The following is a 24,544-nucleotide window of genomic DNA, read 5'->3' as shown; positions in this document are numbered from 1 at the left end:
CATGTTCGGTCACCAAACAACTTCATTCATTCTAAAAAACTACAGCCACTGAATGTTATTCTTGGACTTCTTGGAGATCAGGTGAATTCCCTCCAGGACATTGGTGATGTCATAGATGCGCCATTTCTTGACTTCCAGAACCTGAGAGTTCAAGTACCGCCAAGCTCCATCTCCAGACTGCTTTTTTAAACACAGGCTTCTGGTATTGATGCCCTACCATATGTAGAAGTTCAGACTGTCCTGTCCTGCATCTGGGAAGCAGGTGACAGGCGATGGCATCCACAAAAGAGCACGGAAGGTCCTGGACATCAACAGGTACATTACAGCAACAGAGACTCTCAGGTGTACGGTATGCAGGATCAGATTAAAGGGATAGTTCATCTAAAAATGAAAATTCTGTCAGTAATTACTCACCCCTTAATGTTGTTCCAACCCCGTAAGACTTTTGTTCATCTTCGGAACACAAATTAAGATATTTTTGATTAAATCAGAGAGCTGGATCATTCCTCCATAGGCTTCTAAGGGATTGAAACTTGCTGGCCCAGAAAAGTTATTAAAGACATCGTTACTATAGTCCAAGTGACTACAGTGGCTCAATCTTAAGTTTATCAAGCGACGAGAATACTTTTTGTGCGCTGGGTCTCGAGTGAGTTCACGTAGTAAAACAGCGCAGCGCTTCTGTGTTGTACGTCACACGCATCACACATATGACCAGCGTCGGCCAATAGTGAGCCTACGTGTGATGTACAACACAGAAGCGCTGCGCTGTTACACTACGTGAACTCACTCGAGGCCCACAGGTGTGCTGCTTGCCAAAACCCCACATATTAAGCACTGTTAAACCGTGTAATAAATTGATCATTCATACTGTATATGAGAAATATATTTCCTTTTCATAAGGACCTGAGATTCCTCCTTGAAGATGAAGCTGACTGGAACCCACCTACAATTCAGCCTGCTCATCTCTCATCCCAGTTTGCCTCATTTAAAAAGTCTCTTCACCAAGGCTGTATTTATTTAATTAAAAACACAGTAAAAACAGTAATATTACAAAATATTATAACAAATTAAATGAACTGAAAATCATTCAGTGTGCCTGGGTAAAAACATTATCATTATTATAAATAATATATATATATATATATATATTTTTTTTTTTCTATATATATATCATTAGTATAGCTCATTTTAAGCAATCTCACATTCATATGGGTAATAAATGAATATAAAAAAATGTATCCCATACAATGAAAGTGTTAAGGCATAAAAGCATATGAAATGTAAAATAATGCATATATTTTATGCAGTTTCCAGTGAAATATTAGTATCAGTTCACAAAGAAATTAATCTCGGTGACAAGTGACTTATTTTCATTCACAGTCAGCATTCTTTGTAGACTATTGGGTGATTTCAGCCTTGTTCGAGGTGGGACTCAAACCAACGTAATTCACATCAGCGATTTGCCCTGTGTAATAAAAGGCAATTTTATCTACAAAATATGAATATCAAAGATTTGACATTTTTCCTTCTCCCCTTCCTCAAATTATTGCACATTATATATACATGTATTTATTGTTTCCTTAGTTACTTTTGGTGCAATAAACAATTTCAAGTAGTTGTTTTATCTTGCCTAAATCACATTTCTAAAATTCAGTTATACATATTTTGAATTGTTCCAAGTTTGCAAAAATTTACCAAAAACCTATGATTTATAATCAAAAAGAGTATACACAATTATTTCACACCCACTCTTTGTTTCATAAATATTACAAACACACACAAGATGATTTTGCTCCTTTTTATTTCTATTAACTTCATTATGTACAGTTTGCACACTACATATTTGTGGCCTTGGTTATAATGCACCTAAATAATGTAATTAATGCACCCTATCCAACCATAAACTCACACACACCTGGGCTTGACTGATTTTTGTTATCCAACAGTGTGAATGCTAGTATACTCAAAACAACCTTATTTTATTAGTAATATGTTGTGTTCATTTTGAAACAGAGATTATTTCTTTTTGGATCTGACTGGCTGCATTTACACTGCAAGTCTTAATGCACAGATCCGATCTTTTGACCAGATCCTTTTTTTTTTTGGCCCGACTGTTTACTCTCACTTTAGACAGGACTTGTATCTGATATCCGTGTTTACATTAATTCCCGCCCAATATGATTTTCGGTGATCGGTTTACTATCACACGGTAGCGTGAATGGCCGTGATATTACAATTATTTATGTAATTCATGTTGGATGGTCGTGATTATTTGCCAGCATGGACAGCGCAAAATCTGACAGAACATATATATAGTCCGGAGAATATTTTAGTTTATCTACAGCTCAGATCTAGAATTCTGAAGTGAAATAAAGTAGCCCAATTTTTAATGAATTAACCAGAGAGAGAGTTTATAAAAACTCTCTCTGCCCATGACTTTTATTGTTTATAAAAGTCATGGGCAGAGGTTGAAAACCAGCTCTTGAATGTTTCAGTGTTCGCACAACTTCTTTTCTTTACAAAGATAAATATTAAGTTCCCACTTCAATAAAAAGCTGTGAGCGAGCGCATACAGGCACGTCTGTCTCATAATACAACATTAAAAAGCTATCTTTGTGAATAAATGTGTCTTCCTCGCCTTGTGGTGGCTTGGAATTCAAAGGGGAATCGGATATGCGTGTTTAGACGTGGGTCGGATGTCCAGATATCGGATATCTGATTTAAAACCACATTTGGAAGTGGAAGATGCGAAAAAAATCGGATCTCATGCGGATTTTTTTGTTTACACATGGGCAACCAATTCTGATCTGTGTCAGATGCGAGTAAAAGATCAGATTTGTTGTGCCAGTGTAAACGCAGCCACTGATCATAGGCCTCAGTGATCTGACCTCAATTTTTGAATGAAAAAGTTCACTCGAGTATTAGAAAAGAAAACTTAAACTGCATGAGCGCAGATCACTAGCTATGTTTCCATCCAAAGTTCAATCAGATCCAAAAAAATAATACTTTTAATGACCAAATTTGCAAGCTATTCCAAAGTCATTTTTGACCGGGAACACCAAATTAGTGAAATGATTTTCAGCACAGCACAAGGATTGAAGAAATAGTTAATCCATTGTTTTTAAAAACACACCAGCTGTGCCATTATTTACGAGACATGCGAGAACCAATGACATTTTTGACATCTCTGATGCCAAACCTGATGTGACATGCCATACTCCAAAGGACAGCGATTACTTTAGAGTTTTGAGAGCTACAGTAGAGAAGAAAATTTACAGTAAATAACAACTATACTCTTTAACACTGGGTTACCTTAATGGTGCTTTTTTTGGCTCTTGTTTGGAGCTTGCCAGCCCCAGTTCCCATTATAACAAAGAACACTCTGGACAATCTGCTAAAAATCTCTGTGTTCCACAGAGGAAAGTCTCAAGTTTGTGAGAAAGTTCCCAGTTTTTTGGAAACCAACTATTAAAGCTTCCAACACCATTCTTTCCATGCATCACCTTACAACAAATATGATAAAGTATGTAATTGTTAAGCATATTAATGCAGATATAGAACTGCTAGTCCCCCCCCCCCCAAAAAAAAAGCCTGCAAACAAATCACAACCTTTACTTCGGCAAATTTGGACAATGCTTTTTCTTATGAGTCAGCAGAGTACTTAACCGGCCGAAACACTTCTCACATGACGGGCACTTGTACGGCTTCTCTCCAGTATGCACTCGCTCATGGGCTTTCAGGGAATCAGAAACCGTGAAACACATTCCACATTGTGCGCACTTGTAAGGTTTCTCGCCAGTGTGAATTCTTTGGTGCCTTTTCAAGTATATGATTCTCGTAAAGGCTTTCCCGCAGTCAAAGCACACGTGAGGTTTCTCGCCGGTGTGGATTTTCTGGTGCTCTTTAAAATTGTGGAGCCATAGAAAACCTCTGCCACACTCAGAACAAACAAAGGGCCTTACGGTCTCATGAGTTTTCTCGTGCTTCTGGAGATGTCGATTCTCAATGAAACTCTTTCCACACTGAGAACAGTGGTATAATTTCTCTCCTGAATGCTTTTTCATGTGACCTACTAGGTTCCCATGATAGATGAAACTCTTCCCGCATTGAGGGCATGTGAAAGGTCTCTCTCCGGTGTGAAGTCTTATATGAATCTTCAGGTTTCCTTTATGTGTGAAATGCCTTCCACACTGACGGCAAGTGAAAGGCTTCAGTCCGGTGTGAATTTTCATGTGATGCAGAAGGCTTCCTTTGTGTGTGAAACTCTTTCCACACTGATCACATGCAAAAGGCTTCTCTCCAGTGTGAATCCTCATGTGATCAGTAAGATTGTCTTTATGTATGTAACTCTTCCCGCACAGCTGGCATACGTACGGCCTCAAGCCAGTGTGAACTCTTAAGTGATTCTTAAGGCTTTGCTTATGAATGAAACTCTTCCCACACTGATCACATGGGAAGGGTTTATCTACAGTGTGAAGTCTGTAGTGCTCCATCAGGTGTTCCTTACACAAAAAACTTTTCTGACACTGTTGGCAGGTGAAAGGCATATTGACCGTTTTTTGAGCTCCAGCTCGCACTGGAAACACGTTTGCTGTAGTCTCTGAGCAATTTTCTCCAGAGTGAGTTCTGAAGTGATCCATCAGGTGCTCTTTAGACTCAAAATTCCTTTTACATTCAAGACAGGAGAAGAAAAATCCACTTCTATGAGCTCTTTTGTGTCCAAACCTTCTCCCAGACTCGGAGCAACTTAAAACCTGCTGTCCAGTAAGGACAATCTGAGGCTCCTCATTCTGATGTTTCTCGTCCACATTCTGTTCATCATTTTCCTCTTTCACTTCTGTCAGCCCTAATGTGAACATAAGAAGAAAAAGTTAAAATCACAAACTGATGATTGTCAAGAAAATGGAAATAAAATTATGGAATATTCCATGCTCAGTACAAGATTACTCAATCGACTGAATCTGTGGTGCAAGAGGTATATCCACCTGTCCCTACTTTACTTTTAAAACACCCCCCCCCCCCCCCCCATCCTTTAAAAAAAAAAAAAAAACATCTGGGTTACAGTGAAGCACGTAAAATGTAAGTGAATTGGCAAATTTTAATAACCATTAAAATGCTTACTTTTTTGTAGTATAGCCATGAAACGTAAACCATATGGGGAAAAAAATGCTTCATAACTATTTTCTGTGTAGTTACACGATAAATAAAAGTTGTTGTCTCCCAAAAGGAAGAATCGACTCTGAACCGCCTAAACAAGTCATTTTCCCACTTCGTTGTACATCACTAGAAAATGCATTTGCATAATGGCCCGCCTATGTTGTTCGTTGTCCACCTGCAAACAACTTGACCAGCCCTCAAACATGTCATTTTACTGACAACTGCGGGATTTGCAAAACGCTTGCTCTTGAAAGATGAGTTGGTACATTCCTCCAGTCTTCAGTGTCACATGATCCTTCAGAAATCATTCTAATATGATGATGATTTGATGCTCAAAAAACATTCATTAATATTATAAATGTTGAAAACAGTTGTGACCATTCAAAATAACTTTCCATTCATCAAAGAATCCTGATTTTTTTTTTTTTTTTTTTTAACATTATAGGCTAACTTTTTTCAACACTGATAATAATCAAATGTTTCATGAGCATCAAATCAGTATTAAAATTATTTCTGAAGGACCATGTGACACTGAAGACTGGAGTAATGATGCTGTTGTTGTTGTATTTTTAATCAAATAAATGCAGCCTTCGTGAGCATAAGATACCTCTATTAAAAACATTAAAAATCTTACTGATCCCAAACTTTAGAACGACAGTGAATGTTGAGTTTTGATATCACAGGGCTTGTTTTGGGCTATTTTGGATTGGCCTTCGAGCGTAGTACCCCAGAGTGTAGTCTGGACGATGGGGCGGGGCGACACACAAATGATGATAATTCACTGTATTAAATCGGACAAACCCAAACGCAAGCAGCTAATTTTAAATTTTAAAGCACGACCGTTTGTGTTGTTGATTTTTTTTCTTTTTTACGAGATTTGTTGTCAAATGCTTGCATTATTTGGTACAAAGTGCAAATAAAATGTTTAATGGCAAACTCATGTTTCAATGTTTACCTGTTAATAAAATATGAGGGCCTATTGGTTTTGTATAGGCCTATGTTATAGTGTTTAAAGGTTCCTATTTTCCATTAGGCCTAAAGTGTCAACCGGTTAACATACGTCTATCTGTGACCGTGACATCAGGTATTAAAAATCAAATATTTTATTCATCCACTCCCGCATTATGTGTTCATGTTATAAACTGTGTGTACAGGATTAAAATAGTTTCTAATATTGACACTCACATATAGCTGCATAGTAATAAAAAAATCACTACTGTAAATCTGTACAATATAACGTGCAGTACTTCAAAAAGTTATAAAAATACCCAGCAGAGAAATTATATGAATTTTTATTGCTTAAATAGGCCTACGCTCTTGAGCACATAATAATATTTGCTACAGATCAATATAACATCTGTTTTAGTAAAAATGTTTTTTTTTTTTTTTTTTTACTATTATCCTATAAAATATCTCTTCTTTGCAATGCTAGTAATTTCGTCATGCTCATTGCTCACTAAAAGTGGCACTGACTTATCTGCTGGCTAAATCAATAAATATAACATAGCTAAATCTCAAACAGTGTATCATTTATATCAGAACATATTTCTTTATATCACCCTACCCTAAAACTGCTCAATATTAAAGCTTATATGACTTTTTGTAAAGCTGCTTTGAAACGATGTGAATTGAGCGCTATACGAATAAATTTGACTTGACTTCACTTGATATAGACCTAGCCTATATATATCTTGGCCACGAATGAAGAATTTGTTCCCCATATTTAGCAGCACGTAGCCTATATTACACGGTGTTCTGCCTGAAGCGATTGTTTGTACAGTAAATTCATCTACCTTGATTTGTGTTAAGTTAATCAAAACATTATCCAATTGATCGTTAATGAAATCGCCATAGTTATCAATTACTATAAAACGGACAGTTCCAATCTTTGATTCTGATTGGTCAATAGCTGTGTTCAGTTTTATTCACGATTAAACACGGCTATGACCACTTCACCCAACGGTTCTATGTATCATTACACAACACCCCTAGCAACCACTCTTAGCAACTTATGGCTCATTTCCACTGAGCGGTACGGTACGGTACAGTACAGTTCGGTAAACCATGAATCGACAAGCGTTGCCACCGCCAACAGTACTCTTATGGCGCTTTTCCACTGCATGGTACGGTACGGCTCGGTTCGGTACGGCACGCTTTGTCGCTTTTCCACTGCATGGTACGGTACGGCTCGGTTCGGTACGGCTCACTTTTGGCGCATTTCCACTGCATGGTACGGTACGGTACGGTACGGCTCGCTTCGGCTCGCTTAAATGGTACCACCTCTGTTGAGGTTCCAAGCGTACCGTACCGATACTAAAATGTGACGTAAAAACACTGCAGATCACTGATTGGTCAGACAGAATCATCACTACCAGCGTCATTGTATTTACGACACGAGACACTAAACCCGCTAGATTTAAATAGCCAGTACAACAGCCACCGCTGTAGCGCCTTTTTTAAAAGTATTTGCTTTAAAAAAAAATAAAAAAAGAGTATAAACTTCAAAAAAAGAAATGGCTGAATCGTGGTCAGTGGACGAGGTGCAGACGTTCCTCTCGTTGGTTGCCGAGTAGTGGATGGGGAAACACGGAATGAAAAATTCGCATTTAATATGATGATATCATGGCAGTAGAGACGGCAACTATAACGATCAGTCCCACCCACTTTGAAGCGGTACTAACTGCAGTGGAAAAGCAACCGAGCTAAAGCGAACCGAACCGTGCCGTACCGAGTCGAGTCGTACCACGCAGTGGAAAAGCGAAGCGAGCCGAACCGTTCCGCGCCGAGTCGAACCGTACCGAGCCGAACTGAGCCGTACCATGCAGTGGAAAAGCGCCATTACTGGATAGGTGGTGTAGCCTATGCTGGAAAGAAGCGATCGACATTTTCGTGCAAAGAAGAAAGCGACATAAACAACAATGGATGACATACAGCAGATATTGTTCTTGCTTCTCTGCATGTTTGTCACACAAGACAAGCGCCGACATTGGGTGTTTCTCAATACCAAGTACGCAAAGTTCGGACTTGCCAAGTCCGACTCAGGAGAAAGACTCCCGAGGATGTGAGTCCGGTAATTCTGCAAATGAAACAGCGTGTTCTTGAAAGCGTCACTCAGCTCGCTCTGCTACTCCGGTTATCTCTGTATGTACATTTTAGGCAACAATAAAACGAAATATGTTATAAAACACCACTCTGCCTCTTTACGTTTTCATTTAAAGAAATCTTAAAGCTGCCGTCGGCAAAATTTTTTTGATCATATTCAGTGAAATCGACACTATAATCCGACAGAACAACATAAATAAGGTGGTTTTAGAAAAAAACCCGAGCTTCTAACTCCACCTGGAGCGTGTTATTTGTTTTGCAAAAATCCAATGCTCCCGGATCATCGGGTCCAATCAGCGCAGGGGGGTGTGAGATCTGACTGTCAATCACAGGTCGTGCACACGCCACAGATTCCCCCTCCCTCGCGCACGTTACAATATCACATGCACACGACACGCCTGAAGTTCGCCTGAAGATTGCATGAAGCGTGATGGCGGAGAGAAAATCTACTAACAAGCTTCCAATTCCTCGGTTATTGCTATCTATGGGTAGATTAGGCAGGGCAGCCTACCTCCGAGTCCATGGTGTTGATCGATGCTGAAGAGACGGACGCGTTCACAGAAAATCAGGTACACACGCACTGACGAGCACGACCTCGATGGGAGGGTGCTCGCTGGTAGTGGGGAGGGGCTTGAGAGTTGTAAACATTCAAAATTTTGGCTAAGTCGACTCAATCTGCCAGACTTGCCGACTGCAGCTTTAAACATTATAGCCACACAAATATGGTTCAGGCAACGCGTACTGATTATATTCACTGCATGTAACATGTAACGTAACCTATTTATAACAAAACTAAATATAAAACTCAACCCTGCCTCTTTTCGTTTAAATTTAAAAAATATGAAACATTAATATGGTTCAGGCAATATGTGCATTTGTACTCTGATCATCTTCACTGTAATAAAATTAAAAATGACAAAAACTCAGCCCTGACTCTTTCTGTTAAATTTCAGTTTTATCATTATTAGCCATTATAAAAGTATAAGTAAAAAGTACACGAATCTATACAATAAGAAATAAAGCAAACAATTCAGTCAAACATACGCTCTAGTCAGACGTTACAACATTAAAGTTAAATAGCCTAACGTTAAATATAAAGTTATGAAACTTCACTTAGCCTTCAGCCAAAACAATTGGCCAGGGAACAAATTATAGATTCACGAGACCAAAGATCACCCGTTAGACGAATTATCTCATGTTTAACCACTACAGAGATGTCAGAGTCAGTGGCAAACATCAGAAGGACTAGCCGAGGAAAGGCTGTTCCAGGCGGGGTACATGAGCGCCCGGTGATCGCCTGGAATGGATCTCACAACTTAAATCTTCCAATAGGAAATCTCGAAGATAAAATTTTCATAAATCATAAATTAGAAATAAACCACAGATTTGAGCTTTAAACAACTACATTCTCGCCTGAAAAACTCTTAAAATTACATTTCATGACACAATAACAGTAGTATTATATTTCAGCTGTATATTAAAAAATGGCGCTTCTTATGTTGTCATTCCCCTTGTAGCACGCGCAAGTGACGATTCTCTGTCAACCAATCAACGTCCTGCAGTGAGTCTAGCTCCACCCTTTAGTACCGTACCACTGGGCTAGGTACCCCAGCGGAAGGGTACCGAAAAAGTGGTACGGTACGGTTCGACATTTTGGTACCATTCACAACTTTTGACAGTGGAAACGTAAATAATTGCGTACCGTACCGGTCAGTGGAAAAGAGTCATTAAACATATGTTTGATCTCATTGATATTGTTCACTGAAGCTAGATTAGAGCATTGTGAGAGATCGAGTAAGCGAGTGTACCTTGCATTTACAGTAGACATAGCATTTTCCTTCAGGTCAGTCCTATATTCTTTCATAATAAAAAAAAAACAGTTTGTCCGCTGCGATATCTTGTCCTTTTAACAGTTAAGGGGTTTTCCCGTGCCCTAGTCATTTGCGTCTTACTTCTCCGTGTTCACAAGTTTGAGTCCTTTCAATGTAAAAGTCTTCTCTACTGACTGACTCAGTCATAAAGACAGTTTTTGCCGCCATCTAATGCCGAAATAATGTATGTAACTTCTGTTGCTGTTTACGGTCAGGGACTATTTTTTCCACCGGAAGGAAGGTGTTTAGTGATTTTACTTCATGAAAGTTTATGAAAAATAAACCGCCTGATAAACGCCCTTCAGCCGTGACTTATTCACAATACAGGACAGCCTCTCGTACCTTATTGCTTACATATTTCTGTAGTACGGCCAAACAGCGTAGTAGATCATTCATAAACTCACATAAAGGAATGTTCACGCCTCAAGCGTCTACGCCAATAAGATTACTGTATTATATAAACCAATGAAATTTGGTGTGGGCGGGGCGACACACTCTGGGGTCACTCCTTTGGGCTGTTTTTTTTACACAGACCTGGCAACCCTTGTCCGGTTGTGTGTTTTGGCCAATATTCCATTAGGATTTAATGTTTTTTTTTTACATTCCACCAACAGAAGGCAAAAAAATAACCAGTAGAGACCCAGAGGGACCATTACAGTTTCCATTAAAACCAAAACAATTCCCATTATAACCATTAATTTTTTTTCAGCAGGGTAAGTTAATCTTGTTTTATCAAAATGGTGCGCGTGGGGCTTTTCCTAGGCACGTCGCCGCGAAGTGCTACTCTCATGAACGGTCTATTATTATTTTTATTTTTTTTAATTAGATGATTTGTTTTCCGCCTAATCCTAACGTGTGCCTTCAGAAATGGATTATACTGAGTCACATGGTACTTTCTCGATCGATTATGTCATTCTTGTAATATTGCCGCCAGACCTGGCACATTACTAGCATATAAAACTATAGTCATGTAACGTTATGCCATGCATCTTCCCTCTAAAGTTACATGTCAATGTATGCCATCTAACGTTAACTGTTTATTTCTCAGCCACCAAAACTAGCAGTGAAGCTTTGTTACCGAACGCAGTAAATAATGAAGCATCAAACCTCTTTGTTCATCAGTCTGCTCAGTTTTCACTCGCCATGGCTCTGGGATCGTCATTTCTTCACTCTCCTCTTTTATAAAGTCCATCTTTACAATTGTATGTGACGAAGACATAATGTGATAAAGCTTGAGTTATTTGGGCCTGTTCAAACGCGGGTCTTCACATTCAGAGTAACAGTAATATATGAGATATTTTGTATCCGATTCGCATAACTCCTTCTATTCACTAGATACACGCGTCCTTCTGAGAATATCCAAAGTCAGACGTTGTATATGTTTACTTAATACCTGCTGCTGTCCACTATAAAGTGTGCTGTTGTTGAGCGATACACTCACTGGAGATAACGCTAGCGGAACAAGATGGCAACGCTACTTTCTTCTTCTCGAGTTTCAGTGTTTGTTTGTTGCTGTGTCGCTGCCTACTGAACTGGAGACTGGCGTGAGGAGACATGAAGGCGTGGTGACGCAGGGATGACGCAGACAACCCGAAAGTTAGTAGCGCCATGTTTTTTATTTTTATATAGAAACAGATGAAAATATAAAAACATCTTCAGGGGGATATTAAGGAGTGTCAACAGAAATGTTCACATACAACAGACAAGAGAAACAAATACAATAAAAGGGTAAACACAAGCAAATTTGATTTAATCTAAAAAATAAAATAAAAATAGCTAATGTTACATAATAAGAAATTACCCGTATTTTCCGGACTATAAGTCGCACTTTTTTTCATAGTTTGGCTGGTCCTGCGACTTATAGTCAGGTGCGACTTATATATCAAAATTAATTCAGACTGAGATGAATCAAGAGAAAACATTACCGTCTACAGCCGCGAGAGGGCGCTCTAGTTGGCGGAGTTGTTCAGAAGCGACACCAAGGATGAAGAAAATGATGTGGAATGAGATCGCGGGAGCTTGTGAACTTGTTTACTGGTAACTTGCTTGTTAGACTCCCTGGCTTATGTTAATTTAGCCTATTCAGCCTCCCAGGTATATGTTCTTTATGCTATTGTGTAGCTGAAGAACTGTTAATGTGTTGCGTTAACATACCGGACACCTACTCAGCCTGTTGTTCTGTGTGCTACTGTGTAGTTGAATAACTTGCCTTTCCAGATTAAATGTATTTTCTTGGTCTTGGATTTTCTGGAAAAAAATTCTAAATAAATGCGACTTATAGTCCAGTGCGACTTATATATGTTTTTTTCCTCTTCATGACGCATTTTTTGACTGATGCGACTTATACTCCGGAAAATACGGGTAATAAGAAAGCAGAAACATTAATAAGCAGAGGGAAGCAAACTAAGCCTCATCAATAGAATCATTACAGAAATTATCATATTGTTTCAAGAACCTGTCACATTCTATTTATTTAAATACAAATATTTGAGAATCTCCCTAAATTAAAAAAAGTGAGCCTGAAAATATTGGCTTATAGATAAAACCAATACCAAAAAAAAAAAAAAAAAAAATGAGGCTATATTCCTTAGACTTGTTGTAAGCATTAGTATAGTAAACAATATCTTTTAAATTAAAACGTTGGGCAAATAAGCCCTTTAGTGAACTGGAGTTAAATATTGTTTCACAAAAAAAAAAAAAAAAAAATGAATTATTGGAAATTGAATGCCCTATTTTTTTAACATGTTTGTTTATTAATTTTATTCTTTTAATTATTATTATGTCATATATTTATTTAGATTTTTTAAATTACTTGCTGGACATTTTTTTCAAGGCACGTAAATGCTTTAAAAAATAATGATTTTTTATTTATTTTTCTGTAAGAGCTGTTAAAAACTGGAATAACTTACCAATTGTTATTAGACAATGTCATACATTGACACAGTTCAAGCTGCATTTGAAAATGTGGTTAAAAAGGAGTCAGGTCTGTAATAATTAAATACTCCTGTTTTGTCAAGGTTTTATAATTATGGGGGATTGATTTTGTAATATTATGTGATTTTATAGGATGTATATTGAGATTTTTTGGTAGTAATATTGCTGCATTTATTGTTAAATGATAGACAATAATGTGTCGTATATTTTTCTCTTGTGGGTTATTATATTGTATGTAATGTGATTTGATACTTTCTGCCCAGGGACTGCAGATGAAATTTAGCCCTGTGGCTAATTCTGGGACAGTTTTTTTACTGTCCATTGTCCCTGTCAAATAAAATAAAATGAAATGAAATGAAAATGAAATGAAATGGGTATTACTGATGCATTTGATTTTGCAGAATGAGAAAATATCTTGAGCTTGTGTTCACCTTATATTTCAGACATTTTCAAAACCGACAAATCGACTTCAGGATGGAAGCAGAAAGTCTAAATGCAAACTCGTTTCTGGGTTTCAGGATTCTTGTGGATTCCTGTGGCGCTCTATTACCTTTAGACTATAAATTACACACACAAAAAATACATATGTAATTATTACATTTATATTGTCTAATACAGGATCTCTTGTATGTAACCCCTCTTGTTTTTACCCAATAGATTTCTAGTGGTATAATTTGAATGTTAATAATAATAAATTGTATGTTACATACATTGGATTGCCTATGTCAACTTCATAAGTCCTATCATGATCAAAATGTGAGATATTAACATTTTATAGAATATGATATAATAGTGTGCTTACTTACTCATTTGACAATGTTGAAGTATGGAAATTAGTGGTGGAAATGGCCGATAATTAATAATACTAAAAATAATTAATTAATTAATAAGTAATAAGAATAACAATAATAATTATTTTTATTTAACAATAATATACATAGGCTGCATTTCAGCCACTCATAAAAAGTTAACATTATACACAACTACAGATGCAGACGATCCCACTACAGAATGGATGGAAGATACAAATAATTTTAATTGTCCCCATTTTAAGTGATAGTAGGGCTGAGCAAATGTGGGTGCAGTACAGCCCTCTGTATCTACCGTAATCCCTTTAACAGTATACATGTGAATTGATCATGGAACAATGCTCTTGATTGCCACAGTATGCTAATGCCTATCTGGTGCAAGAGATCATTTATATACGAATTGAGGACTTTTCGTGACCATTCAGGGACAGGACGGTCCTGTCTAAAGAAGCAGAATAACACCTCTAATACATACCTGTGTCACATGCTTCACAATGCCCCATTAACTACTGTGTTAACTTTGACATGTTTGGTCTCATCTGGCAGCTTAAAAATGAAATCGAATTTTTGAATTTCTACAGAGATGTCCAAGAAATGTTCTCATATACAATTTTAGAACTATGGCTTAAGATGCATTGAGTGAGGAGATTATGGTAATGTGTTTCTTATCTCAGTCACTATCCATTTGCCTAAAGGCTTCGTGGTCCTTGTGTTTTTGTTGTTGTTGTTTTCAGTTGGTTTTGTTGTTTGCATTCCATTTTTACAAACTTTCCTGACATATTTTGCTTAGGGTGTAATATGAAAAAGGAAACAGTTGCGTAACGTAACCTACTAGGGGAAAGGCTGTTACTCCTGAACACCAGCACGTTTAAGGGTTTGCTATTATCACTAGAAAGTTAGTAGTACAAGGGAATGTCTCCATCTAAAGGCTTTCAGAATCACAAGACGACGTTGTGAAGCAGTCATTTTGAATTGCCTTTGCTTTGGTATAATAACACTTTTTGAATTTGTGCCACTCTGAAGAGAGTAAAGAGAGTGATAAGATTGACTTTATTCAAGAACCATTTTATGGTTTCTTACAGCATTGCCACCTACTGGCATAGGCCTACAGAAATAGAGTCAAGTCGCGTTTCCACCAATCCGGCCGATCTGTTCTAAGACTGCATGTCCACCAGAGTGTTTTTATCCAGCTGAAAACGCTTAGCTGTGGGCGCTTGAGAGCTTTTTGGCATCGCAGAGTTTTTTCAGTTGAGACGCTTTGCTTGTTATGATACAGAATATCCACAGATGTGTTACTAGTACTAGTTTGTTTCTGTGTTGTTTATATAAAAATGTTGATACAATGTAAAGTATTTGCTCTGGCTCTTGTTTTAAATAATTTAGGTCCGTTATAATGCTTCTTTTTGTCATCTGATGACGTTGTACAAGCAGAATGTGGCGATCGGTCGGTGTTGTATTTGTCACTTATAATAAAATAAGTGTATATTGTCTCTTATGGGGTATAAAAATAACTGTTTTAGTTCCTTTGGCATTGCTGGCCTTTGTCAATTTCCCAATGGTTTCTCTTCCTTCAGTTGCCAAGAAATTTGATCTTCCTACAATGGATGTAAAAGTCTTTGACTCAAAGACAGAGGTTGATGAGGAAGCACTTGAATATCTGCTGACATGACCAGACACTGGTGTCCTAGAAATGTTCATCCCAGGCACAGCAAGCCTTGATGGTAAATTGTTTGACATGCTTATCAAGTTTTGTTTATTCTCAGCTAGGGCTGGGTATTGACAAAAATGTCACAATTCGATTCGATTTCGATTCACAAGCTTGCAATTCGATTCGATTTCGATTCGATTCAATATTGATTATTTTGGATATTAGGTACAATACATGGCAAATTTTCTCAAGGAAAATAAATCTCTTAACTAATGCTGTAAACTATGGGAGTCAGTTGTAGCCTACTAGGCTTCATTAGCCTAATATTGAAGGTAAAAATTAACTGATTTGTATACAAACACTTAAATTACACTTTTATTTATTTTTATAATAATAAAGTTAAATGAAATATAAACATTTAAATGGTGGCTGTCATAAAAACTTGCCAGATTTATTCAAACATGCATTAAATATTGAAGGACATTAAAAATTACAATGAATATGTGATATGGTGCATATATTTAGCAAAATGCTCCTCTCTAGACTTATTTTTTCTCATAAAAATGAAAATCGATTAAAATCGAGAAATCTATATTTTTTACCCAGCCCATCTCAGCAATATTCACCAATATGTCTATTCGACTAATTCTCAATAGCTGTTATAGCATGCAATCAAAGTAGTATAAACAGATCTTCAGACCATTGATATGGTTTATATTGCAGATTCTTTAAGCTTAAGCTCATATTTAGGAGATACTGAGGGCACGTCAGAGTCTGATGACACAGCAATGTTGATTAGAAGTCCTCCTGAAAAAAATCGAGCTGGGGAATGTCGTCTTGCCCAAGTAAGGATCGCCAATCTTTGAATTACATTTATATCTATACAATCTATACAGAATGACTTAAATAGTAAATATATTTGGAACTATATACACTTGTCAGTTGTTAATAATTTCTCATCTCTGCTCAATATTACATAATTAGAGAGGATTGAAGATATCCTAAAGAGCAGCCCTGGGGGTGAGAAGGTCATAAACGAATACACGCGCACTAAAAGTCTGTCAGATGGCAGAAGACGTGACTTGGGGAAAATATTGGTTGCCCAGTTATCAAATGAACATGGGTAGGTTGTTGTTCATACGTTAATTTGTAAATTGATGTTTATGATGTTATGGGTTGTAATTGGTTTGTGTGTGTGTGTGTGTGTGTAGAACAAATCCTTGCCGGCGTTTGAAGGGAGAATATGCAAAGGGAATCATCTCCCCGTTCCCATACTTGGCTGACCCCAGGAGCAAGCTTGGTTATGTAAGTAGCTGTTGCCTCTCAATCTTTTTGATTTACAGGAGGAGGATATACTCTGTATACTGCAGAGTAAAGATTATCTACATTATAATTAATATGGTATTTATTTCCTTAGTTGTGTAATTTATAACTATTGTTCTGGTCATAGGAGCATTATTACAATGCAGAAGATGGAAGTGGATATCTGGCATGGAGAATAAAAACTCTGTGAAGCATCAGAGGGACGGATAAAACGGCAACCACAAACAGGTGCGAGATTTGATGTTTAGTCAGTGCTTTTATTAGCTTGGCTGGAAGGCTTGATAAACTTTTTTATTTATTTATTTTTTACATTTTATTCAACATACAACTTGCTTATTTTACTCTTCTCACTCACATTTGTGACTTGTCTTTGAAGTATTATTTTGTTCCAGATTGGTCTGTCATTAAGTCATAATGTAAATAAGGTCAAGTGTTACATAGTATCTCTTGAAAATATAATTGCTGTTCTTTTTAAATGCACATTTTTTGCATAATCATCCATGTTGGGCAAATTTAAAAGTCACTCTGGGATACTGTATATGCATGTTTTTTCCTGTCATGTATCTAGTTTTGGTATTTGTGTTGTGCTTTTGAAAGAAAAGGAACTAAATATTTGGTTTTCATATTGTCTTCAACACTCTCAGGTGGCCCAACTACTGACAGGGATCCCTTCAAAGAAGACAACTGGTTGAATGATGAACGTCAGTGTCAGTAAGCAATTGCCCTGATGAAGCATACAGCTGTCGAGGCAGTGGTAAAGGAAAAGATGAGGTTAACACTGGCCTATCGCCAGAAGATGCTGCACGACCCTAAAGAGTCATCTGACTCTATTTGATCTATTTTCCCACAATTCATGGATATACCACGCTTGGTATGTGAGACTTCAAATCTTTAAACATGAAAACATACAAATATGAAATTGAGTGCTATTGTTGTTGTGCAGTAACCCAGACTCATTAGGTAAAAAAAGTGAGTTACTACTATGGTTCCTACTTTAAATATCTTTGACATTTTGTACAGATTGATCAAGATTTTGGACTTCTATCTGGCGATGCGACCTCTGCAAAGTTGTTGGAGAAGTGGTCTACCAACATAAATCCAAAGGAATACAGGATGAGGCAATAGCTAATGTTTATATCGATATACAGTAGTTTAATATTATGAGCGAAAATAGCGGAGGACACAAAATGAGCTTCTGCAGTGAAACTGCATAATCCAATTTATCCTAAACATGAAATATGCTTTATAATAAAGGGTTAGTTCACCCAAAAATGAAATTTCTGTCATTGATCACTCACCCTGGTGTCCTTCCAAACCCACAAGACCTTCATTCATCTTCAGAACACACATGAAGGTCTTTTTAAGGAAATCTGAGAGCTTTCTGTCCCTCCATTGGGAGCAACGCACTTTACACATTCAAGGTCCAAAACGATGGGAAAGATTTTTGAAAGATTTTTATTTTTGGGTGAAGTATCCCTTTAAGGGCTTAAAAATAACTTGTGAGACATAGTTGATGTGTATAGTTTAAAGCAGCTTGCCTCGACATGTGCTGTTTATTGTGTTTGAGATGTGGTGTTTTCTACAGTGCATAACTTACATTTCACCGGTATATTCTCCATCTGTAAATGTTAGAAGGTCATGCAAATATTTACTTTTTGCTGTCAGGAGTGGACAAGCCTTATGCAAGCCAAGCAATTCTCCGCTGACCTTCACAGACATCAGTAAATGAGCACCAAACAGGCGGAGCGCAACAGAGTAGGAGCGCAGTAATCCTGACTAAAATCTAATGGGTCATTCCATGTCAAATCAACCAAATTCGGAAACTTCCCCAGCTCAAATTTTAGATTTTGTTAATATTTTTTTTTCTGTAGAAAGACGAACATAAATAGTGAAGAAAGCCAAAATATTAAATGTCACAGATGTATATTTACTGAGTAATCCATTATTTTGTGGAGAGGGGTCAAAATGACAATTTCACCTAAGATTTGGAGCCAAATTAGAGGTGTAAAAATGATTTTAGAAAGATGGCAGAATCCATATTTTATTTTTACACAAGAGATTGGTATGTCTATTAGTTAAATCTGTTTACTTTAGCAATCTTTGTCTCATTATATGCACTTCTTGTGTTTTTTTGCCTCAAGTTTGCATGCTTGTAACTCAAGAAGTATTAAAGATATCTGAATATCCTTTTAGATTCTGGTTCTTAACAAACTTTCCTTTTGTTAACTTCATTTTATGGAGATCTTAATGTGGCTCCATGAGTAAATTGGTAAATTGCACACATTTTCAGTGGTCAAAAACTGTGGGTCACTTTGCATACAGCAGATACTTTTTTCTTTAAAAGAGGAATATCTGAAGAACAAATAATGTTGAAAGTAGAAATGTATCTTTAATAATTCTTGGGTTACAAGCATCCTAACTTGAGGCAAAAAACACAAGAAGTGCTTTTTGCCATTTTTGAACTGTCATCGTTGGCATATAATTAGACAAAGATTACTAAAGTAAACAGATTTAACTAATAGACCTACCAATCTCTGTGTAAAAATAAAATAATGATTCTGCCATCTTTCTAAAATCATTTTTACACCTCTCTAATTTGGCTCCAAATCTCAGCTGAAAATTGTCATTATTCAGCCACATAACCCCCCTATGAGTGAGGGATGGAGAGGAGGCGCGCTACAATAAAACCCTGGCCTCACTTCAATATTCTGTTTCACTTGGAAATACGTCACAACACTAAAGTAAAGTCGGTTACAACTTTCGGTTCACAGGGGCTTTAAGAACATTTTGAAATTGCGATGAACAACAATTTGCATATTTAAAAACATTTGTATGCATTCTCCTGTGTTGGCATAGATTTACAAATGAGTTGCGTTACAAATCTTGTGAAATGGCGCACACTGCGTTCCCTGCGTTATAAGCAAACCAAACTCACAGCATGCAGAGATGGGAGTTTGAGAAACCCGAGTATAATGCTCCACGCATATAAATGATAACAGTGCAACTATCAAACACAAACTGCGTCCGACTTTTTGCATTCACTAACGCACGTTATTGGAAACCTAAACAAACAGCACATGCAGAGACCGAGTTCGTGTGGAGCAGCGTTAACTGTGAACGGATCTGAGGTAATTTTAACGTAATCTGCACGCATGTAAATAATTAAAGTGTCCTGCTTCTCTGTGAAAAAAATAAAAACTATAGCACTAAGCTATATTATGATTGTAAATGCTTATATCGCGTAGCCTTATTAAACAGTGTAATAATGCAGTTCATGGATTCTCGTCCTTGGAAGGCGCCACTTCCGGTATTTTACCGGATACTCGACATGGGTAAATTGCAATCGTGGATTGTTTCAAATTGAGAACTCGACTTTAAAGCTGCCTTCGGCAACATTTTTTGATCATATTCAGTGAAATCGACACTATAATCCGACAGAACAACATAAATAAGGTGGTTTTAGAAAAAAAAGCGAGCTTCTAACTCCACCTGGAGCGTGTTATTTGCAAAAATCCACCGCTCCCGGATCATCGGGTCCAATCAGCGCAGGGGGGTGTGAGATCTGACTGTCAATCACAGGTCGTGCACACGCCACAGATCCCACTCCCCCTCGCGCACGTTACAATCACATGCACACGCCTGAAGTTCGCGCAGTAACGAAGAGTGATGGCGGAAAAGATTCCAATTCCTCGGTTAACCTCAAGAGCTAGGAGGTCAGAGCTTGCAACATTTCTTCTCGACAGGTAATTGTGCTTTATCAACCATTTACTTTATGAGTACTCCATGGTGTTGATCGATGCTGATGAGACGGGCGCGTTCACAGAAAATCGGTGGTGCACACACACTGACCAGCACGAACTCGATGGGAGGGTATTAGTTGATAGTGGGGGAGGGGCATGAGAGTTGTAAACATTAAAAATATTGGCTAAGTCCACTCAATCTTCCAGGGTTGCCGACGGCAGCTTTAATCGAGGAATCGTCACAGCCTTAGTTCACAGTGAATGAATCCAGTGAACTCTATCTGTGCATGTGCTGAGTATATTGTTGACGATTACAGCATTTCACTAGATTTGTAATGAGACGCGTTTGTAAACTTGTTTTCCTCTAAAATAAAAGCTCGACTGCAGTTTACGTCAAAATAAAAGTTCACGGGTTTATCTCTTGCATTTAGCAATTAAGGCAAAACTAATTATGAACGTTTCATTTATTTTTCAGTGCATTTGTTTTACAATATATGGCTATTACTGTCATATGAATAATACTATATTATTAGTAGTATTATATAGTGTAATGTAGACTGAGACACTATGTCACAACTAAGGGTTGTGTCCCATTTAAAGTTCAGGCACAAGTCAATGCACTGACTTTGTTCAAGATGCACAGTGATTATGGGTTGGAGCTCTTAATATCGTAATCTCAAAGTGCACCAGATTTATGAATTTAACTTTAAATTGTACAAAATTGTCTTCCTTTGAGGCCTAGGTCCATCCATCACAGTTTCACTAAATCTTGTGGGAAACGCTGTTAAATGTTGATTTTGTTTTCGGTCGTGATTGTAATGCATTGCAGTTCTTCTGATGATCGTATTAGGCAAGTTATAGCTCACGGCTGGCTATGTGTGCCACCATGCTTGTTTAAACGCTCAAGCTGAACACCCCTATCCACATTGTCAACATTATGTGAAAAAATTATTTGACAACTGTTAAACAAAGACAGAAAACGAATAGAGACAGAGAATGGGGGATCCTAGTGTTCTCAGCAATGTCAAAATAAAAGTCCTGCTTCTAGTGGCCAAACTGAAAAATTATTGGCCAATGAAAAAAAAATAATGAAAAAAAAGGAGCCACATTTTGGCCAGATGAAAATGTAAATGGAAACAATTAAAGCATTTTCAATTATTCATAACAGGCTTATTCCTGAGGGTGAACTCAGTTTTTCAACTTTGGGCAAGCATTTTTTAAATGTTTCCCTAGATTTCCATATCGGCTGAAAGTCTTCCCACATGAAGGGCAGAGGTACGGCTTCTCTCCAGTGTGCACTCGCTCGTGCACTTTCAGGGCTCCTGAAACTGTGAAACTCTTTTCACAGTGTGAGCACTTGTAAGGTTTTTCTCCAGTATGGATTCGTTCATGCACTTTCAGTTCACCGGCTCTAATAAAAGTACTTCCACAGTCCAAGCACTCGTAGGGTTTCTCACCAATATGCGTTTTTTGATGGTCTTTAAACCCGTTAAGCCACAGAAAACTCTTCCCACAAAAAGAACACACGTAACGCTTTTCTTCTTCGTGAATCCTCATGTGTGTCTTTAAGTGAACGGCCAAAAAAAACTTCTTATCACAGCGCTCACAGCTAAATGGTCTTTCTCCAGTGTGAGACAGCAAGTGAGTTTTGAGATTGCAGGCCTCTGAGAATCTCCTGCCACACTCAGAGCACTGGTGTAATTTCTCTCCAGAATGAACCTTCATGTGCCTTTTTAAGCTGTTTTGATGTGTGAAACTCTTCCCACACAACATGCATGCGAAAGGCTTCTCTCCCGTGTGAATTTTGGTGTGTTCCTTAAGACCTTCCTTCTGCGTGAAACTCTTTCCGCACTGAGGGCAGGTAAAAGGCCTCTCACCGGAGTGAATTCGCAAGTGCCTCTTAAGGTCTCCTGAATTTGCGAAACACTTTTCGCACTGAGAGCATGTGAACGGCTTCTCTCCAGTGTGAATCCTTATGTGTCTTCTAAGGTCTCGTTTACATGTGAAACTCTTTCCACACTGTGGGCAGGTGAAGCAGTTTTTCAGTTCTGTTCTTTCTGGTGAAAGATCATTTTCAGATTGGGAGCAATTAAAAGATTTTTCTCCAATTATGAAATAATTAGGTTTCTGAACCTGCTTTTTCTCCTCCACTTCATTCTGTTCTTCACTTTGCTCTTCACCTTCCACCAGGTCTAAAATGAACACACAAAATAGTTAAAAATCAATTAAACTGACTGTTAGAGACCAAGTGTTTATTTTAATTTATGTTTCATGTGCTTAAAGTTATTTATGCCATTTTCATGGTGATGACATTAGACATGGTTGAAAAACAAACTTGGTGACCATGAAAACTTGTTCTCCTTACTTAATTTGTTAATCATGAAAGAATAAAGAATGATCACCAACCTCTTTGTTCCTCTCCATCTTCATCTTTTATTCTGCATGCTTCTGCATCACTCATGTCTTCACTATCATCTTTAACAAACTCCATCTTTCTTGCCATTCACAAAACAATCTCTATTAGCACTTCACATAGAGCTGTGCAATACTACATTTAATAATCTACAATAATTTCACGTTACTAGCACATAACAAACTTAAAACCAAGTCAAAACTTCCTTGCAGTTTTATATACGACCAATGCATTTGCGTTCAAAAGCACAAATCACTCCTTCCGCATTTCTCGAGCCGGAGCCGCGTACGACGCATGCGCGAATGACGCCACAACACCACAACGCGAAAGATCAAAATAAAGGTCCGCCAAAATGCATACTTGTATAGACTTCTTATACGAAGAAGAAAATTTCATCCAATAACAAAAAATAATTGATTAACAAATATATATACTTCTTTTTTGTTGTTGTTGTTGTTGAAAAAATGAGAAAATGTTCAAGATCCTCCAGATGTAGCCTACTGTTTGCACTATTGACATTTCTCTTGCAATATTAAATGCATTTACATTTAATCATTTAGCAGATGCTTTTGTACAAAGCTACTTACAAATGAGGAGAACAATAGAAGCAATAAAACCAATAGGGCAACAATATGCAAGTGCACATACAACAACATACTTTATAAAAAATAATTATATATATATATATATAAATAAATATATAAAGGTCTGCCAAGGCAGAACACCAGGGAACAAATGTGCTCTAAACGGCTCATAAATTCAGCTCATAAATTCAGCTCACTACAGTTTAAAGTCATGAAATCAAAACTGACAAACTCTTATTTGCTATGGAATATTGCAGTGTTTATTATAAGTGAGTTATCCATAGACATTTTATCTTCATATTTCTTTCAGTAAATTATTTGGTCAAGATCTTCTTTTAGACAATGCAAGAATCAAGCACTCTGTAAAGAATGAGTAAGAATCGCTAAAATGTTTTTTTTTTTTTTTTTTTTTTTGTCCCAGAATAAAGAGAGTAGCCTACACAAGACAGCAGAAAACCAGCAGAAGCTGCACAGCAGGATTTACAAGACCAGAATTGGCAAAACAAGCAGTGCAACTTTATGATGCAAATTCTCCATTGGCTGAACTTTACCACTGTCAACTGTTGAAAATCAGCATTTCTTGAAAGTAATGGACAACAAATACACACCCATTGCAAGGAAAACAAATGTGAGAAAATGTCACCACCCAGCAAGCAATAGGCGTCATTTCACCGCCTCGGTTAACTATAGACGCGATATAGTCCGGCTATGAGTAAACCGCTTCTAGCCAAAATAACCTTGAATTTGGTTACATGTCGTTCTTGCCAAAATAACTTGCGAGATGTATGACATTCTGTCATATAAGCAAAGTCAACAGTGATTACAATGTGTTTGGTTTCATTTCTTTGACATGTGCTATGCGTGTGTCTATTCTTGGGATGGTTAGACATCTATACAATTTTCACTGACAGCCCAAATTTTGCCTTGTTTTAGCCTAGACGTCAGGGCTGTGTTTGGACGGCT

At 37.5% G+C, this 24,544-nt stretch overlaps 2 protein-coding genes and 1 long non-coding RNA gene across 4 annotated transcripts; 1 reads left to right on the top strand and 2 right to left on the bottom strand.

Annotated features, from left to right (window-relative positions):
* Positions 1 to 1,784: 1,784 nt before the first annotated feature.
* LOC311087175 (uncharacterized protein) lies at positions 1,785 to 11,671 on the bottom strand. Its single transcript, XM_084120448.1, has 2 exons — positions 11,238 to 11,671; positions 1,785 to 4,846 (listed from the first exon to the last, which is right to left on the bottom strand). The coding sequence occupies exons 1-2, from the start codon at positions 11,347 to 11,349 to the stop codon at positions 3,612 to 3,614; spliced, it is 1,347 nt and encodes a 448-aa protein (XP_083976574.1). The 5' UTR covers positions 11,350 to 11,671; the 3' UTR covers positions 1,785 to 3,611.
* A 5,068-nt stretch (positions 11,672 to 16,739) lies between these two features.
* LOC311087178 lies at positions 16,740 to 18,136 on the top strand. Of its 2 annotated transcripts, none has more exons than XR_014607178.1 (3): positions 16,740 to 16,826; positions 16,972 to 17,072; positions 17,489 to 18,136. It is a non-coding gene; the product is annotated as an uncharacterized lncRNA (long non-coding RNA). The 2 variants fall into 2 exon arrangements; XR_014607179.1 differs by having other exon boundaries at positions 16,972 to 17,715; positions 17,865 to 18,136.
* A 145-nt stretch (positions 18,137 to 18,281) lies between these two features.
* On the bottom strand, positions 18,282 to 23,406 carry LOC311087176 (uncharacterized protein). Its single transcript, XM_084120449.1, has 2 exons — positions 22,991 to 23,406; positions 18,282 to 22,776 (listed from the first exon to the last, which is right to left on the bottom strand). Exons 1-2 carry the CDS (start codon positions 23,085 to 23,087, stop codon positions 21,773 to 21,775), a joined length of 1,101 nt encoding a protein of 366 aa, XP_083976575.1. The 5' UTR covers positions 23,088 to 23,406; the 3' UTR covers positions 18,282 to 21,772.
* Positions 23,407 to 24,544: the final 1,138 nt, after the last annotated feature.

The sequence above is a fragment of the Abramis brama genome (genome assembly GCF_963993115.1).
Source record: "Abramis brama genome assembly, chromosome: 7".
Lineage (NCBI taxonomy): Eukaryota > Metazoa > Chordata > Actinopteri > Cypriniformes > Leuciscidae > Abramis > Abramis brama.
Note: the sequence above shows the minus strand (reverse complement) of the source record. Positions and strands in the feature narration are given on the sequence as shown.

Bases quoted from the DNA above. Each gene is read 5' to 3' on its own strand.
- LOC311087175 (XM_084120448.1), bottom strand. From the start codon at position 11,349: ATGTCTTCGTCACATACAATTGTAAAGATGGACTTTATAAAAGAGGAG. The intron at 4,847-11,237 runs GTTTGATGCTTC...TGTTCACATTAG, and splicing joins GCAGACTGATGAACAAAGAG to GGCTGACAGAAGTGAAAGAG.
- LOC311087176 (XM_084120449.1), bottom strand. From the start codon at position 23,087: ATGGCAAGAAAGATGGAGTTTGTTAAAGATGATAGTGAAGACATGAGT. The intron at 22,777-22,990 runs GTTGGTGATCAT...TGTTCATTTTAG, and splicing joins AGATGGAGAGGAACAAAGAG to ACCTGGTGGAAGGTGAAGAG.